The sequence below is a fragment of the Zalophus californianus genome, chromosome 1, assembly GCF_009762305.2.
Source record: "Zalophus californianus isolate mZalCal1 chromosome 1, mZalCal1.pri.v2, whole genome shotgun sequence".
Lineage (NCBI taxonomy): Eukaryota > Metazoa > Chordata > Mammalia > Carnivora > Otariidae > Zalophus > Zalophus californianus.
The window spans coordinates 151,961,958-151,980,763 of NC_045595.1; the positions used below are offsets into that span (position 1 = coordinate 151,961,958).

General features: G+C 38.4%; 1 protein-coding gene across 5 annotated transcripts in view; it reads right to left on the reverse strand.

Annotated features, from left to right (window-relative positions):
• Positions 1-18,806, reverse strand: part of CFAP91 (cilia and flagella associated protein 91) — a 113,029-nt gene that overhangs the window by 59,952 nt on the left and 34,271 nt on the right. For all 5 annotated transcript variants that reach the window (XM_027586283.1, XM_027586286.1, XM_027586284.1 and 2 more), the window contains one exon: positions 1,207-1,384. In XM_027586283.1, the coding sequence (XP_027442084.1) occupies positions 1,207-1,384 (178 nt within the window). The remainder of the gene's footprint in view (positions 1-1,206; positions 1,385-18,806) is intronic.

The following is an 18,806-nucleotide window of genomic DNA, read 5'->3' on the forward strand; positions in this document are numbered from 1 at the left end:
AATTTGTCTTTTAAATAGAAAATGCCCCATTAGCTGTAGCTAGAACCCAAGGTGTCCTGATGGTGAATCCAACACCAGGAGGAATAAGAGGATTAGCTAGGAGGCTGATGGATATGCAGCGGGCCTAGGCCCAGGCAGAGTGGCACTGGGAATGAACAGAAGGGGTCAGTTTGAAAGACTGATGAATGGATAAAGAAGATATGGCGCGTGCGCGCGTGCGCACACACAACACACACACACACACACACACACACACACACACACACACACACGAGAATATTACTCAGCCATGAAAAAATAATGAAATGTTGCCATTTGTAACAAAGTGGATGGAGCTAGAGTATATTATGTTGAGCAAAATAAGTCAGTCAGAGAAAGGCAAATACCATATTATTTCACTCACATGTAGAATTTAAGAAACAAAACAGATGAACATATGGAAAGGGAAAGAAAAAGGAGAGAGGGAAGCAAACCATAAGAGACTCTTACCAATGGAGAACAAACCAAGGGTTGATGCGGGGAGGTGGGCGGGGGATGGGCTAGATGGGTGATGGGGATTAAGGAGGACACTTGTCATTAGCAGTGGGTGTTCTATGTAAGTGATGAACCCCTGAATTCCAATCCTGAAACCAATACTGCAGTGTATGTTAATGAACTATAGTTTAAAATTTTTTAAAAAAGAAAGACACTTCAGGGGCGCCTGGGTGGCTCAATCAGTTAAGCGTCTGCCTTCAGCTCAGGTCATGGTCCCAGGGTCCTGGGATCGAGCCCCGCATCGGGCTCCCTGCTCAGTGGGGAGCCTGCTTCTCCCTCTCCCTCTGCAGCTCCCTCTGCTTGTGCTCGCTCTCTCTGTCAAATAAATTTTAAAAATCTTTTAAAAAAAGGCATTTCAGTGGGATTCTGTGATAGTCTAGAATTTCTTTAAAGAGAAAAGGGAAGAGAAGAATCACAGATGTTTTGAGGAATTCTTCACATCTGGGTTCCATGCTTAACTTTACACACAAAGAGGGCACTATACATTTTTATATCGTTAGAGAGAAAATTATATAGCTATTATTCCCAAAAGAACCAGAAACCCAACTTTCTATCTCTATAGGTAGAAGGCTGCTTTTAAACCCATACATTTGGGAAAATGCTTTACAGATAAAAAGTATTTACATTACTCCACCAGCACAGGTGCAGCTGTCTGGGTAATCTAGAACTTACCTTTCAATCTCCTGCTCTCTGAAGGCCCACTCCTTCCTCTCCATCGCATTCATCATCCTCCTCCTCTTCTCAAACTGGGAGGTGTCCCCCAGACAGGGGAGAGTGGCTTCCCAAGCACGCTTCTCCCGGGCACGTTCTATCATCTCAACCTCAGCTTGTCCTGCCGGGAGCCCTCGACCTGGAAGATGAAGCAAAGCACTTTAGAAACATATGGACAAACTCATGTACCTTTCAGCATTTAATTTATTCCCTTTCAGTCCCTGTCCTCTTGAACTTCAAGGGTTATGACAAGACGAAATGGTATTAGCAAACATCCTCCTGATGTGCCTCACGGCTTGTTACCTGTGCCCTGTACTGCCTCTTGTTAGTTATTCAGCCAGAAGACATTTTAGTTGCACATAACATGCTAGACAGTATTTGAAGAATATCACGTGACTACTGAATAATCATACCTTGGAATGTCCTATATTAGGCAAATCAATATTTTGAAATGCAAGGAAATATCAAAATAACTTACAGAAGGTCACAGCTGGTAACTGGTAGATATCAGGATTTGAACATTGCAATCTGACCCTTGTGGTCTTATTACTACTCTATACTCCCTCTCTGTTAGAGAAATGAAACAAAAATAAACTATATAGAAAAGCCCACAGCTAACATCATACTCAACAGTGAGGTTGAAAGCTTTTCCTCTAAGATCAGGAACAAAACAAGAGCCTACTCTGATCACTCCTATTCAACATAGTACTAGAAGTCCTACCCAGAGCAATCAGGCAAAGAAGAAATAAAAGTCAACCAAATTGAAAAGGAAGAGGTAAAATGGTTTCTGTTTGCAGATAATATGATCTTATATATAAAAAACTATAAAGACTATCAAAAATGGTTAGAACTAACAAATGAATTCAATAAAGTTGCAGGATATAAAATCAACATACAAGAATCAGTTGTGTTTTTATATATTAACAATGAACTACCTAAAAAACAAAGAAAATAATCCCATTTATAATAGAATCAAAAATAATAAAATAGGGGGGCACCTGGGTGGCTCAGTCAGTTAAGCATCTGCCTTCAGCTCAGGTCATGATCCCAGGGTTCTGGCATCGAGCCCCTCCCTTGGGCTCCTTACTCAGTGGAGAGTCTGCTTCTCCCTCTCCTCCTACCCCTCCCCACCCGGCTCATGCGCTCTCTCTCTCTCTCTCAAATAAATAAATAAAACCTTAAAATAATAATAATAAGAAGAAGAAATTTAACCAAGGAGGTAAAAGATCTATACACTAAAAACTATAAAATACTGATGAAAGAAACTGAAGATGACAAAATTAAATGGAAAAATATTCCATGTTCATGGATTCGAAGAATTAATTTGTTAAAATATACATACTACACAAGGTCATCCACAGATTCAATACAATCTCTAGTAAGATCCCAATGACATTTTTTACAGAAATAGAAAAAACAATTGTAAAATTCATATGGCACCATAAAAAAAAACAAAAAACAAAAAAAACCCGAAGAGCCAAAGCAATTTGAGAAAGAAGAACAAAGCTGAAGGCATCACACTTCCTGGCTTCAAACTATATTACAAAGCTACAGTCATCAAAACAAAATAGTATTGGCAAAAAACCAAACAGATAGACCAATGAAACAGAATCAAGAGCCCAGAAATAAACCCAGATATAGTCAACTAATATTTGACAAGGGAGCCAAGAATACTCAATGGGGGAAAGATACTTTCTTCAATAAGTGGGGCTGGAAAAATTGGATATTTGCATGTAGAAGAGTGAAACTGAATCCCTAACTTACACCAATCATAAAAATTAACTTCAAATGGATTAAATACTTAAATGTAAAACTCCTAGAAGAAAACACAGGGGAAAATCTTCTTGATACTGGTCTTGGCAATGATTTTTTGTATATGGCACCAAAAGCACAAACAACAAAGCAAAAATAAATCAAATGGGACATCAAACTAAAAAGCTTCTGCACAGCAAAAGAAATGAGCAACAAAATGAAATGGCAACCTAGGAATGGAAAAAAATATTTTCAAACCATATATCTGATAAGGGGTTAATATCCTAAATATATTAGGAACTCCTACAAATCAATAGCAAAAACCAAAATAATGCAATTAAAAAATGGACAAAGGACCTGAATAGACATTTTCCCAAAGAAGATATACAAATGGCCAGCAGGTACATAGAAGGTACCCAACATCACTAATTATCAGAGAACTACAAAAGAAAAACACAATGAGATATTACTTCACACCTGTTAGGATACTTGTTTTCAAAAAGACAAGAGATAACAAATGCTGACAAAGATATAGAGAAAAGGGAACTCTAGTACACTGTTGGCAGGAATGTAATTGCTACAGCCACTATGCAAAATAGTATGGACGTTCCTCAAAAAATTAAAAATAGAGGTATCAGCTCTTTAGCAAGTGTATGTAGAACACCTACGTCTTCATAAGCTTTTTAGCAGGTATATGTTGAACACCTGTGTTCACGGTCAAGCCAGGATCAGAGGCCGTGGATACTGACAACTGATTTGTCTGTTTTCCTCTGTCTTTTCCCACGACTATATCTACTGCCTCGTCTTGATTTATAAACAAAACCTGGAAAACCTACAAAAATAAGTGTTTTGTGGTTTATCTAGGAATAATACAGAAAATATTGCTGTTATTTTTGGTGAAGAAAATCAATTTTGTATAGTTTATTTCAACCTAAATAAAATGTGAATTTTGTTAAAAAAATAAATAATAAAAATAAAAATAGAGGTATCATATGATTCAGCAATTCCACTTCTGGGAATATATCTGAAGGAAATGAAATTACTATCTCAAAGAGATATCTGTACCCCCCATGTTCACTGCAGCATTATTTACAGTAGCTAAGACATGGAAACAACTTAAGTGTTCATCAACACATGAATGTATTAAAAAATGATATAAATGTATATAATTCCTATATAACATATTAAATATAATTGACATATATTGAATATAATTAGTATGTGATAAATTTCATTTTACATGCAATATAAAATTCAGCCATACAAAAAGGAAATCCTGCCATTTGCGACAACATGAATGAAACTTGATGGCATTATGCTAAGTAAAATAAGTCAGACATAAAAAGACAGATATTGTATGATTTCACGTATGTCTGGAATCTAAAAAAGCTGAATTCGTAGAAACAGAGAGTAGACTGATGGTTGCCAGGGGCAAGGGGTGGGAGAAATGGGTGAAAGTGGTCAAAGGGTACAAATTTTCAGTTATATGATGAATAAATTCTGGATATCTAATATACAGCATAATGACTATAGTTAACAATACTGTATTGTGTACTTGAAAGTTGACAAGACAGTAGATCTTAAATGTTCTCACCACACATACCAAAATAAATGGTACTATGTGAGGTGATGGGTGTGTTAACTAATATTATTGTGGTAATCATTTTGCAAAATATATCTATATAAAATCATCACATGGTATGCCTTAAACTTACATATCTATTATATCTCAATAAGGCTGGGAAAAATTAGCTGTACATAAGTAAAAATATAACATTGTCTTTGATTTTTACATACATGAGATTTTACTATAAGTATCATTCTGCAACTTGCTTTTTTACTCAATTTTGTTTTGAGGACACTAGTCACACTGATACACAGAGATCTAATTTCATTCTTCCATTGTAGGACTCTACCACAATTTAAGCTATCTTCTAAAAATTGATGTTTTAGATTGCTTCAATTTTTTGATTACACATAGTAATGCTGCAACAAACATCCTTGTACTGGTCTCATTATGCCATATGCGAATTTCTCTAGCATCCTTAGAAGGATCTAAAGTCTAGCAGCTAGATCATAAAATATAATCACTTTAAATTTTTCTGGATATTGCCAAACTTGCCTCCCAGAAGTATATTTTGCCCAAGCCTTCTGAGATTCCCCTGATGCTCTCCCATAGCCCATGCTTCCTTACTTCCTCCCACATTGTTTCTGCCTAATCTCAGTTCCTTTTTGTAGTCCCAACAAATACTTAGTAGTAGTTCACAGATTTTTTTTTTTTTTTTTTAGTTTCACTGAAAGTGTAATTTGTGGGAGTTGTTTTGTGCTTGTTGCTTTTGTGTGATTTCTGGGAAGAGAAGAGGAAAGATACTGATTTACAAAGACACAGTTACACTGGGAATAGGGATTTGGATTAGAATTGCTTGAAGGTATAAAATGTTTAGGGGAGAAATAATATCTATTCAAGCAGGAGTCTTCCCATTTATAAACATGGTATGCTTCTCTCTCTCTTTTTTTAAGATTTTATTTATTGGAGAGAGACAGAGAGAACGAGCAGGGAGGAGGGGCAGAAGCGAGAGAGAGAGAAAAGCAGACTCCCCGCTGAGCAAGAAGCCCAATGTAGGGTTTGATCCCAGGAACCTGAGACCATGACCCGAGCCGAAGGCAGACACTTAACCGACTGAGCCTCCCATATGCTTCTCTTTTTATCAAATCTTTGTTCACATGCTTAAAGAACACTTTATATTTTTCTCCATAATTCTGTGCACATGTTTTTGTTAAGTGACTTTCTTAGGTTGTTATTTGTTGCTTTAAGAATATGGTATTTTCAGGGACACCTGGGTGGCTCAGTCATTTAAATGTCTGCCTTCAACTCAGGTCATGATTCCAGGGTCCCGGGATCAGGTCCTGCATTGGGCTCCTTGCTCAGCGGGGAGCCTGCTTCTCCCTCTGCCTGCCGTTCCCCCTGCTTGTACTCTCTCTCTCTGACAAATGAATAAATAAAATCTTTAAAAAAAAGGAATATGATATTTTCAAATATTTCTAATCATATATTGCTCATATACGAAAGCTACTGATCTTTGCATGTCAATTCCACAATCACCTATCTTGAACTCAGGTTCTTAGTTCTGATAATTTGTAATTTCATTTGATTTTCTAAATGAATAAATTGTCTGCAAATATAGTTTTGCTTATTTCTAATCCTCATACCTCAAATTTTTTCCCTAACTGCACTGAGTCAGCATTTCTCAACCAAAGGGATATCATATTGAGCAAACAATTATTTCTTGTATCGGACTGCTGAATGCAGGACAGGATATTTAGTATCCATGCCAGCCTACCTCCCAAACCCCATCCCATGTGCTAAATGCCAGGAGCACTTCCTAGAGCAAGGACTTGTGGGAAGATGGCAGAGTAGGAAGATTCTAGGCTCACCTCATCCCACAGATGCAACTAGATATATCCTTATCAGTGTAAATAACCAGAAAAAAACCCAAAGACCGGCAGAAGAGACTCTCCACACCGATATGTTGAAAAGAGACCACGCTGAGGAGGGCAAAGACATGGTGGGAGCTAAATGGACCGGCAGGACTGTCCACAAAAGGGAAGAATGCAGTGAGTGCAAAGAGGAACAGAACCCATACCAAGCACCCCAGGCACAGGGGACAGGCACCTGAAAAAGGAATCTCCATAACATTTGGCTTTGAAAGGCAGAGGGGCCTGGCTCTTCAATCTCATAAAATCAATGAGGCTTAGCACCTGGAACTTAAAAAAAACCAGTGGGCTCAGCTCGGGGAGAGTGGAGGATGAGAGGAAACTGAGCCCCACCCTTAAAGAGACAGCACAACAAACAGCCCCACTGAGATTCAACTTAGAAGGAGAAATTTGAAAAACACCAGGGGTATACAAGAGGGGGATTTATTTTACTATCTCAGAGTTTGTGCTGGAGGGGCAAGAATCTTTGGGAGACTTCTCTAGGAACAAAGGAGCTGGCAGGAGCCATTTCCCACCCCCACCCTCCAGTGTAGATACACGGACACCTGCCAGAGCCAGCACAGCAGGAATATCCCCACCAACCTTTCTAACAGCATGCCCTGCCCCACAGTCTTCTGCAGATCTGCCCTCTCCAACCAAGCTGGCCTCAGCAGAGTCGTCCCAGGCAGTTGCAGGTCACCTCCCTGCATACTGACAGACCCTGCTGACACTACTCACTCTGATCCCATGTCTCCTGTGGAACCACCCTTGGCAGGAGTCCATCCAAGGCTGGCATTGTGCAAGCAGCCCAAAAAGGGGTCACCATGACTCCAAGTGTTTCCTGCTGCAGGGAGAGGGGAAGATAACCACACACACCAGTCCAACCACACACAGCAATGGGCTGGGGGCAGATTTCTGGACTGACTGCTGGTCCACCCACCAACAAAAGTATCTCAAGGGACAACACAGGGAGAACACCTTGCTGTTTGGTGCTACTGAAGCTCTCGCAAACCCTTGATCTGACCCAACTCAAGCTCAAGGCAATCCCAGACTGGCAAAATTATAATGCAGGGACCAAATCCTGATCACAACAGGCAGACAGCCTTTGCAGAATGACTAGACTGAAGGCAAACACAATTCAGCCACAACAGTAGGGCACACACAACATGCACAGGAAACACCTCTGAAATTCCAGGGTCTGGTGAACAGGGGACATTGTACTGCAGGGCACTATAGGACCACCTCTTCATACGTCCATGACTTTCAAGAGCCAGAGATGTTAGCTGACTTTCATAGCACATAGATAACAGACACACAGAGTTGGACAAAATGAGGAGACAGAGGAATATGTCCCAAATGAAAGGACAGGACAAAATCACAAGGAAGGTAAATGAAACAGAGATAAGGAAATGCTTGATAGCGAATTTAAAGTAATGGTCATAAACATACCCACTGGAATGGAGAAAAGAGTGAAGGACTCAGGGAGACACACAACAAAGAGAGAAAACAAGAACCAAACAGAGATGAAGAACTCAGTAAGTGAGGCTAAAAATACACTAGAGGGGAAAAAATAGTACACAAGAGGAAGCAGAAGAATACATCAGTGACTTGGAGGACAGAGTAATGGGAAGCAATCAAGCTGAACAGGAGAGAAAAAAAGAATTAAAAAAATGAAAATAGATTAAGGAAACTCAACCACACCATCAAGTGTAATAACAGTTGCATTATAAGGATACAAGAAGGAGAAGACAGAGAAAAGGGGGGGAGGAAATTTTATTTGAGGAAATAATAGCTGAAAATTTCCCAAATGTGGAGAAGGAAACAGAAATCCAGATTCAGGAAGCACAAAGCGCCCCCATCAAAATCAACCCAAGGAGGTCCACACCAAGGCACATGGTAATTAAAATGGCAAAAAGTAGTGCTAAAGAATTTTTAAATCAGCAAGAGGAAAAAAATGTAGCTACATACAAGAAATACCCTGTAAGACAACTAGCTGATTTTTCAGCAGAAACATTTCAGGCCAGAAGCGAGTGGCATGAAATATTCAAAGTGCTGAAATAGAAAAACCTGCAACTAAGAACACTCCATTCAACAAAGCTATCATTCAGAATAGAAGAAGAGAGGGTAGAGAGTTTGCCAGATAGACAAAAGTTGGAGGAATTCATGACCACTAAATCAGTCTTATATGAGATGTTAATAGGAACTCTGTGAGTGGAAAGGAAAGGCCATAATCAGGAGTAAGAAAAGTAGGAAGCATAAAAGCAGTAAAATTAAGTATATCTATAAAAATCAGTCAAGGGAATCACAAAATAAAAGGATGTAAAGTATGACACCATATACCTAAAACATGGCAGGGGAGAGGAATAAAAATTTAGTGCTTTTAGAATGGGTTCAAACTTAAGCAACCATCAATCTAATATAGACTGCTATATGCATAAGATGTTACATATAGACCTAAAGGTAATCACAAATCAAAACCAGTATTAGGTATGCAAAAAATAAAGAGAAGGGAACCTAGGTATACCAATAAAGCCAGCAAACCTTGAAAGAGGAGAATGAGAAAAGAAAAGAACACAAGAACTACAAAAACAACCATAAAACAAGTAACAAAATGGCAATAAGTACATACTTCTCAGTAATTACTTTGAATATAAGTGGCCTAGACCTTCCAATCAAAAGACATAGGGTGACAGAATGGATAAAAAAGCAAGACCCATCAGGGCGCCTGGGTGGCTCAGTTGGCTAAGCATCCAACTCTTGGTTTCAGCTCAGGTCATGATCTCAGGGTTGTGAGATCGAGCCCTTTGTAGGACTCCATGCTCAACACAGATTCTACCTGGGATTCTTTTTCCCTCTACTCCTCCCCCCTTCTCTTCTCCCCTGCTCACACTCTCTCTCTGTCAAATAAATAAGTAAATAAAATCTTAAAAAAAAAAAGGAAGACCCATCTATATACTGCCTACAAAAGACCCATTTCAGATCTAAAGACACATGCATGCAGACTGAAAATGAAGAGATGCAAAAGTATTTATCATGCAAATGGAAGTGAAAAGAAAGCCAGGGTAGCAACACTTATATCAGAGAAAATGGACAAAGACTGTAACAGGAGACAAAGAAGGACACTACATAATCATACAGGGAACCATCCAACAAGAAGATGGGAACACCTAAATACATAGAGCAGCTAATAATAAACATAAAGGAAATAATTGATACTAATACAATAATAGTAGGGGACTTTAACACCCCTTACATCAATGGATAGATCATCTAAACAGTAAATGAATAAGGAAACAGTGGCTATGAATTACACATTGGACTACATGGATCTAACATATATATTCAGAACATTCCATCCTAAAACAGTGGAATACACATTCTTTTCAAGTGCACATGGAACATTCTCCAGAAGAGATCACATATTAGGCCACAAAGCAAGTCTCAACAGGTTCACAAAGATTGAAGTCATACCATGCATCTTTTCTGACCACAACACTATGAAACTAGAAATCAACTACAAGAAAAAAAATCTGAAAAGACACACATACATGGAGGCTAAATAACATGCTACTAAACAATAAATGGGTCAACCAAAAAATCAAAGAGGAAATTGAAAAATACATGGAGACAAATGAAAATGAAAACACAATGATCTAAAATCTTTGGGATGCAGCAAAAGCTATTCTAAAGGCAAGTTTATAGCAATACAGGCCTACCTCAGGAAGCAAGAAAAACCTCAAATAAACAACTTAACCTTACATTTAAGGGAGCTAGAAATAATAACAACAAGCAAAACCCAAAACTAGCAAAAGGAAGGAAATAATAAAGATTAGAAAAGAAATAAGCAAAATAGAAATTAAAAAAAAAAACAAAACAAAAGCATGGAAGATATTAGAGAAACCCTTTCTAGAGAAATAAAAGAACTAAAATCTAACCAAGTTGAAATCAAAAAGGCTATTAATGAGGTGCAATAAAAAATGGAGGCTCTAGGGACACCTGGGTGGCTCTGTCGTTAAGCATCTGCCTTCGGCTCAGGTCATGATCCCAGGGTCCTGGGATCGAGCCCCGCATTGGGCTCCCTGCTCTGCGGGTAGCCTGCTTCTCCCTCTCCCACTCCCCCTGCTTGTGTTCCCTTTTTCGCTGTGTTTCTCTGTCAAATAAATAAATAAAATCTTAAAAAAAATTAAAAATTAAAAATTAAAAAAATTAAAAATTAAAAATAAAAAAACAAAACAAAAGCATGGAAGATATTAGAGAAACCCTTTCTGGAGAAATAAAAGAACTAAAATCTAACCAAGTTGAAATCAAAATGCTATTAATGAGGTGCAATAAAAAATGGAGGCTCTAGGGACACCTGGGTGGCTCAGTCGTTAAGCGTCTGCCTTCAGCTCAGGTCCTGACTGGGCCCCGCATCGGGCTCCCTGCTCCGCGGGAAGCCTGCTTCTCCCTCTCCCACTCCCCCTGCTTGTGTTCCCTCTCTCGCTGTGTCTCTCTCTCTGTCAAATACGTAAATAAAATCTTTAAAAAAAAAAAATGGAGGCTCTAACTGCTAGGATAAATGAGGTAGAAGAGAGAATTAGTGATATAGAAGACCAAATGATGGAAAATAAAGAAGCTGAGAAAATGAGAGATAGACAAGTACTGGATCACGAGGGCAGAATTCAAGAGATAAGTGATACCATAAGATGAAACAATATTTGGGCGCCTGGGTGGCTCAGTTGGTTAAGCGACTGCCTTCGGCTCAGGTCATGATCCTGGAGTCCCGGGATCGAGTCCCACATCAGGCTCCCTGCTAAGCAGGGAGTCTGCTTCTCCCTCTGACCCTCCCCCCTCTCATGTGCTCTCTCTCTCTCTCTCATTCTCGCTCTCTCAAATAGATAAATAAAATCTTTAAAAAAAATTATAAAAAAAAAAGATGAAACAATATTAGAATAATTGGAATTCCAGAGGAAGAAGAGAGAGAGAGAGAGAGAGGGGAGCAAAAGGTATATTGGAGCAAATTATAGCAGAGAACTTCCCTAATTTGGGGAAGGAAACAGGCATCAAAGTCCAGGAGGCAGAGAGAACCCCCGTCAAAGTCAATAAAAATAAGTCAACACCCCGACATCTAATAGTAAAACTTACGAGTCTCAGAGACAAAGAGAAAATCCTGAAAGCAGCTCAGGATAAGAGATCTGTAACCTACAATGGTAGAAACATTAGATTGGCAACAGACCTATCCACAGAGACCTGGCAGGCCAGAAAGGACTGGCATGATATACTCAGAACACTAAATGAGAAAAAGATGCAGCCAAGAATACTATATCCAGCTAGGCTGTCATTGAAAATAGGAGAGATAAAAAGCTTCCAGGACAGACAAAAACTAAAGGAATTTGCAAACATGAAACCAGTCCTACAAGAAATATTGAAAGGGGTCCTCTAAGCAAAGAGAGAGCCTAAAAGTAACATAGACCAGAAAGGAACACAGACAATATACAGTAACAGTCACCTTACAGGCAATACAATGGCACTAAATTCATATCTTTCAATAGGTATCCTGAATAGAAATGGGCTAAATGCCCCAATCAAAAGACACAGGCTATCAGATTGGATAAAAATCAAGACCCATCGATATGTTGTCTGCAAGAGACTCATTTTAGACACAAAGACACCCCCAGATTGAAAGTGAGGGGGTGGAAAACCATTTACCATGCTAATGGACACCAAAAGAAAGCCGGGGTGGCAATCCTTATATCAGACAAATTATATTTTAAACTAAAGACTGTAATAAGAGACGAGGAAGGACACTATATCATACTTAAAGGGTCTATCCAACAAGAAATTCTAACAATTGTAAATATCTATGCCCTAACATGGGAGCAGCCAATTATATAAGCCAATTAATAACAAAAGCAAAGAAACACATTGACAACAATACAATAATAGTGGGGGACTTTAACACCCCCCTCACTGAAATGGACAGATCATCTAAGCAAAAGATCAACAAGGAAATAAAGACTTTAAATGACACACTGGACCTAATGGACTTCACAGATATATTCAAAACATTCCATCCCAAAGCAACAGAATACACATTCTTCTCAGGTGCCCATGGAATATTCTCCAGAATAGATCACATCCTAAGTCACAAATCAGGTCTCAACCAGTACCAAAAGATTGGGATCATTCCCTGCATATTTTCAGACCACAATGCTGTGAAACTAGAACTCAATCACAAGAGGAAAGTCTGAAAGAACTCAAATACATGGAGGCTAAAGAGCATCCTACTAAAGAATGAATGGGTCAACCAGGAAATTAAAGAAGAATTAAAAAAAATTCATGGAAACCAATGAAAATGAAAACACAACTGTTCGAAATCTTTGGGATGGAGCAAAGGCAGTCCTAAGAGGAAAGTATACAGCAATACAAGCCTTTCTCAAGAAACAAGAAAGGTCTCAAATATACAACCTAACCCTACACCTAGAGGAGCTGGAGAAAGAAGAGCAAATAAAGCCTAAACCCAGCAGGCGAAGAGAAATAATAAAGATCAGAGCAGAAATCAATGAAATAGAAACCAAAAGAACAGTAGAATAGATCAATGAAACTAGGAGCTGGTTCTTTCAAAGAATTAACAAGATTGATAACCCCCTGGCCAGACGTACCAAAAAGAAAAGAGAAATGACCCAAATAAATAAAATCATGAATGAAAGAGGAGAGATCACAACCAACACCAAAGAAATACAAACAATTATAAAAACATATTATGAGCAACTCTATGCCAGCAAATCAGATAATCTGGAAGAAGTGGATATATTCCTAGAGGTGTATCAACTACCAAAATTGAACCAGGAAGAAATAGAAAACCTGAACAGACCTATAACCACTAAGGAAATTGAAACAAGTAATCAAAAATCTTCCAACACACAAAAGCCCAGGGCCAGATGGCTTCCCAGGGGAATTCTACCACACATTTAAAGAAGAATTAATACCTATTCTTCTGAAACTGTTCCAAAAAATAGAAATGAAAGGAAAACTTCCAAACTCATTTTAATGAGGCCACCGTTACCTTGGTCCCAAAATCAGACAAAGACCCCATCAAAAAGGAGAATTACAGACCAATATCCTTGATGAACATGGATGCAAAAATTCTCACCAAAACACTAGCCAATAGGAACCAACAGTACATTAAAAGGATTATTCACCACAGCCAAGTGGGATTTATCCCTGGGCTGCAAGGTTGGTTCAACATCTGCAAATGAATCAATGTGATACACTACATTAATAAAAGAAAGAACAAGAATCATATGATCCTCTCAATAGATGCAGAAAATGCATTTGACAAAGTACAGCATCCCTTCTTGATCAAAACTCTTCAGAGTATAGGGATAGAGGGTACATACCTCAATATCATAAAACCCATCTCTGAAAAACCCATTGTCAATGGGGAAAAACTGAGAGCTTTCCCCCTAAGGTCAGGAACACGGCACGGATGTCCACTATCACCATTGCTGTTCAACACAGTAGTAGAAGTCCTAGCCACAGCAGTCAGACAACAAAAAGAAATAAAAGGCAACCAAATCGGCAAAGAAGTCAAACTCTCATTCTTTGCAGATGATATGATACTTTACGTGGAAAACCCAAAAGACTCCACCCCAAAACTGCTAGAACTCATACAGGAATTCAGTAAAGTGGCAGGATATGAAATCAATGCACAGAAATCAGTGGCATTCCTATACACCAACAACAAGACAGAAGAAAGAGAAATTAAGGAGTCGATCCCATTTACAACTGCACCCAAAACCATAAGATACCTAGGCATAAATCTAACCAAAGAGGCAAAGAATCTGTACTCCAAAAACTATAAAATACTCATGAAAGAAACTGAGGAAGACACAAAGAAATGGAAAAATGTTCCATGCTCATGGATTGGAAAAACAAATACTGTGAAGATGTCAATGCTACCTAGAGCTATCTACACATTTAATGCAATTCCTATCAAAATACCATTCACTTTTTTCAAAGAAATGGAACAAATAATCCTAAAATTTATATGGAACCAGAAAAGACCCTGAATAGCCAGAGGAATACTGAAAGAGAAGAGCAAAGCTGGTGGCATCACAATTACAGACTCCAAGCTCTATTACAAAGCTGTCATCATCAAGACAGTATGGTACTGGCACAAAAACAAACACAAAGATCAATGGAACAGAACAGAGAGCCCAGAAATAGACCCTCAACTAATCTTGGTTAATTAGACCAACTATGGTCAACTAATCTTCGACAAAGCCGGAAAGAATGTCCAATGGAAAAAAGACAGTCTCTTCAACAAATGGTGTTGGGAAAATTGGACAGCCACATGCAGAAGAATGAAACTGGACCATTTCCTTACACCACACACAAAAATAGACTCAGAATGGTTGAAAGACCTAAATGTGAGACAGGAGTCCAACAAAATCCTAAAGGAGAACACAGGCAGCAAACTCTTCGACCTCAGCCGCAGCAACTTCTTCCTAGAAACATCACCAAAGGCAAGGGAAGCAAGGGCAAAAATGAACTGTTGGGACTTCATCAAGATAAAAAGCTTTTGCACAGCAAAAGAAACAGTCAACAAAACCAAAAGACAACCTACAGAATGGGAGAAGATATTTGCAAACGACATATCAGATAAAGGGCTAGTATCCAAAATCTATAAAGAACTTCTCAAACTCAACACCCAAAGAACAAATGATCCAATCAAGAAATGGGCAGAAGACATGAACAGACATTTTTCCAAAGAAGACATCCAAATGGCCAAGAGACACACGAAAAAGTGCTCAACATCGCTCGGCATCAGGGAAATCCAAATCAAAACCTCAATGAGACACCACCTCACACCAGTCAGAATGGGTAAAATTAACAAGTCAGGAAACAACAGATGTTGGTGGGGATGCGGAGGAAGGGGAACCCTCCTACACTGTTGGTGGGAATGCAAGCTGGTGCAGCCACTCTGGTAAACAGTATGGAGGTTCCTCAAAAAGTTGAAAATAGAGCTATTGTATGACCCAGGAATTGCACTACTGGGTATTTACCCCAAAGATACAAATGTAGGGATCTGAAGGGGTATGTGCAACCCAATGTTTATAGCAGCAATATCCACAATAGCCAAACTCTGGAAAGAACCAAGGTGTCCATCAACAGATGAATGGATAAAGAAGATGTGATATATATATACATATACATGTACATATACATACAATGGAACATTATACAGCCATCAAAAGGAATGAAATCTTGCCATTTGCAACGACATGGATGGAACTGGAGAATGTTATGCTGAGCGAAATAAGTCAATCAGAGAAAGACAAGTATCATATGATCTCACTGATATGAGGAATTCTTAACCCCAAACTGAGGGTTGCTAGAGTGGTGGGCGGTGGGAGGATGGGGTGTCTGGGTGATGGACATTGAGGAGGCTGTGTGCTATGGTAAGCGCTGTGAATTGTGTGAGGCTGATGAATCACAGACCTGTACCTCTGAAACAAATAATACATTATATGTTAAAAAAAAAAAAAAAAAGATAGCAAGAAGGGAAAAATGGGGGGGGAATCGGAGGGGGAGATGAACCATGAGAGACTATGGACTCTGAGAAACAAACTGAGAGTTCTAGAGGGGAGGGGTGGGGGGATGGGTCAGTCTGGTGATGGGTATTAAAGAGGGCACGTACTGAATGGAGCACTGGGTGTTATACGTAAACAATGAATTATCGAACACTACATCAAAAACTAATGATGTAATGTATGGTGATTAACATAACATAAAATAAAAAAGAAATAAGACAAGGATGTCTACTCTCACCACTTTTATTCAACATAGTACTAGAAGTCCTAGCCACAGCAATGAGACAACAGAAAGAAATGAGGCATCCACATTGGTAAGAAAGAAGTAAAGCTTTCACAATTTGCAGATGACAAGATACTATATAGAGAAAACCGTAAGGACTCCAACAAAAAACTGCTAGAACAGATAAATGAATTCAGTAAGGTCACAGAACACAAAATCAATATACAAAAATTTGTTGTATTCTATACACCCAATTATTAGTGTAGGAAAAAGAGATATTCAGAGAACAGTCCCAATTACAATTTCACTAAAAAGAATAAAATATCTGAGAATAAACTTAACCAAGGAGGGGAAAGAGATCTACTCTGAATACTATAAAACACTGATGAAAGAAATTGAAGATGATACAAACAAATGGAAATATATTCCATGCTCATGGATTGGGAGAACAAATATTGTTAAAATGTCTATACTACACAAAGCAATTTACAGATTTAATGCAATCCCTATCAAAATACCAACAGCATTTTTCACAGAACTAGAACAAATAATCCTAACATTTGTATGGACCCACAAAAGACTCCAAATAGCCAAGGCAATCTTGAAAAAAAAAAGGACAAAACTGGAGGTGTCACAATCCCAAATCCAAGATATACTACAAAGCTGTAGTAATCAAAACAGTATGGTACTGGCACAAAAACAGACACATAGATCAACAGACTAGAAGAGAAAGCCCAGAAATAAACCTACAATTATATGGTCAACTAATTTTCCACAAAGGAGGGAAGAACATGCAATGGGAAAAAGTCTCTTCAACAAATGATGTTGAGAAAACCAGATAGTTACATACAAAAGAATGAAACTGGACCACTTTCTTACACTACACACAAAAATACACTCAAAATGGATTAGGAACCTAAATATAAGATCTGAAACCATAAACATTCTAGAAGAGAGCACAGGCAATAATTTCTCTGACATTGGTCACAGCAATATTTTTCTAGACATGTCTCCTGAGGCAAGGGAAACAAAAGCAAAAATAAACTACTGGGACTACATCAAAATAAAAAGCTTCTACACAGCAAAGGAAACAATCGACAGAACTAAAAGACAACCTACTGAATGAGAGAAGATATTTGCAAATGACATATCTGATAGAGTTAGTATCCAAAATATATAAAGAACTTTTACAACTCAAGACCAAAAAAAAAAAAAAAATCCAGTTAAAACATGGACGGAAGACATGAACAGTCATTTCTTCAAAAAAGACATACAGATGGCCAACAGACACATGAAAAGATGCTCAACATCACTCATCATCAGGGAAATGCACATCAAAAACACAATCAGATAACATCTCACACCTGTCCGAATGGCTAAAATAAACAAGAAACAAGTGGTGGCAAGGATATGGAGAAAAAGGAACCTTCACGCACTGTTGGCAGGAATGCGAAATTTTTTCAAAGATTTATATATTTGAGAGAGTGCATGCGTGAGTAAGGGGAGGGGCAGAGGGAGAGAGAGAGAATCTCCAACAGACTCCTCACCGATCGTGACCCCAACACAGGGCTCAATTGCATGACCTCAAGATCATGACCTGAGCCAAAAGTCCAACGCTCAACCAACTGAGCCACCCAGGCACCCCAAAACTTTTTTTTAAAGATTTTATTTTTAAGTAATCTCTACACCCAACATGGGGCTCAAACTCATGACCCTGAGATCAAGGGTGGAATGCTCTTCCAACTGAGCCAGCCAGGGGCCCCGGGAATGCAAACTTCTGCAACCATTGTGGAAGACAGTATGTAGGTTCCTCAAAAAATGAAAACTAGAATTATCATATGATCCAGTAATTCCATTACTGGGTATTTACCCAAAGAATACAAAAGCACTAATTTCAGAAGATATACGTACCCCTATGTTTACAGCAGCACTATTTATAATAGGCAAATTATGGAAGCAACCCAAGTGTCCATGGACTGATGAATGGATAAATAAAAGTGGTATATATACACAATGTAATATTATTCAGCCATAAAAAAGAATGAAATCTTGTCATTTGCAACAACATGGATAGAGTTAGAGAGCATAATACTAAGTGAAGAAGTCAGTCAAAGACAAATACCATATGATTCCACTCATGTGGAATTTATTAAACAAAACAAACCAACAAAGGGAAAAAAAGAAAAACAGAAAATAGACTCTTAACTATAGAGAACTGGACGTTTCTGGGATGGGGGAATGAGGGAAATAGGTGATGAGGATTAAAGAATATACTTATTGTGATTAGTGCTGAGTAATGTATAGAACTGTTGAACCACTATATTGTACACCTGAAATTAATATAACACTGTATGTTAATTATAATAAAATTTAAAAATTTTTAATTTTCCAAAAAATGTATTGCAAAAGCAGGCAGACGGTACATAAACAAATGAGTGTGGCTGTGTTCCAATAAAACCTCTTTAGAGTCACTGAAATTTTAATTTCATGTAATTTTCACATGCTACAAAATAGGATTTTTTTCATCTATTTTACAT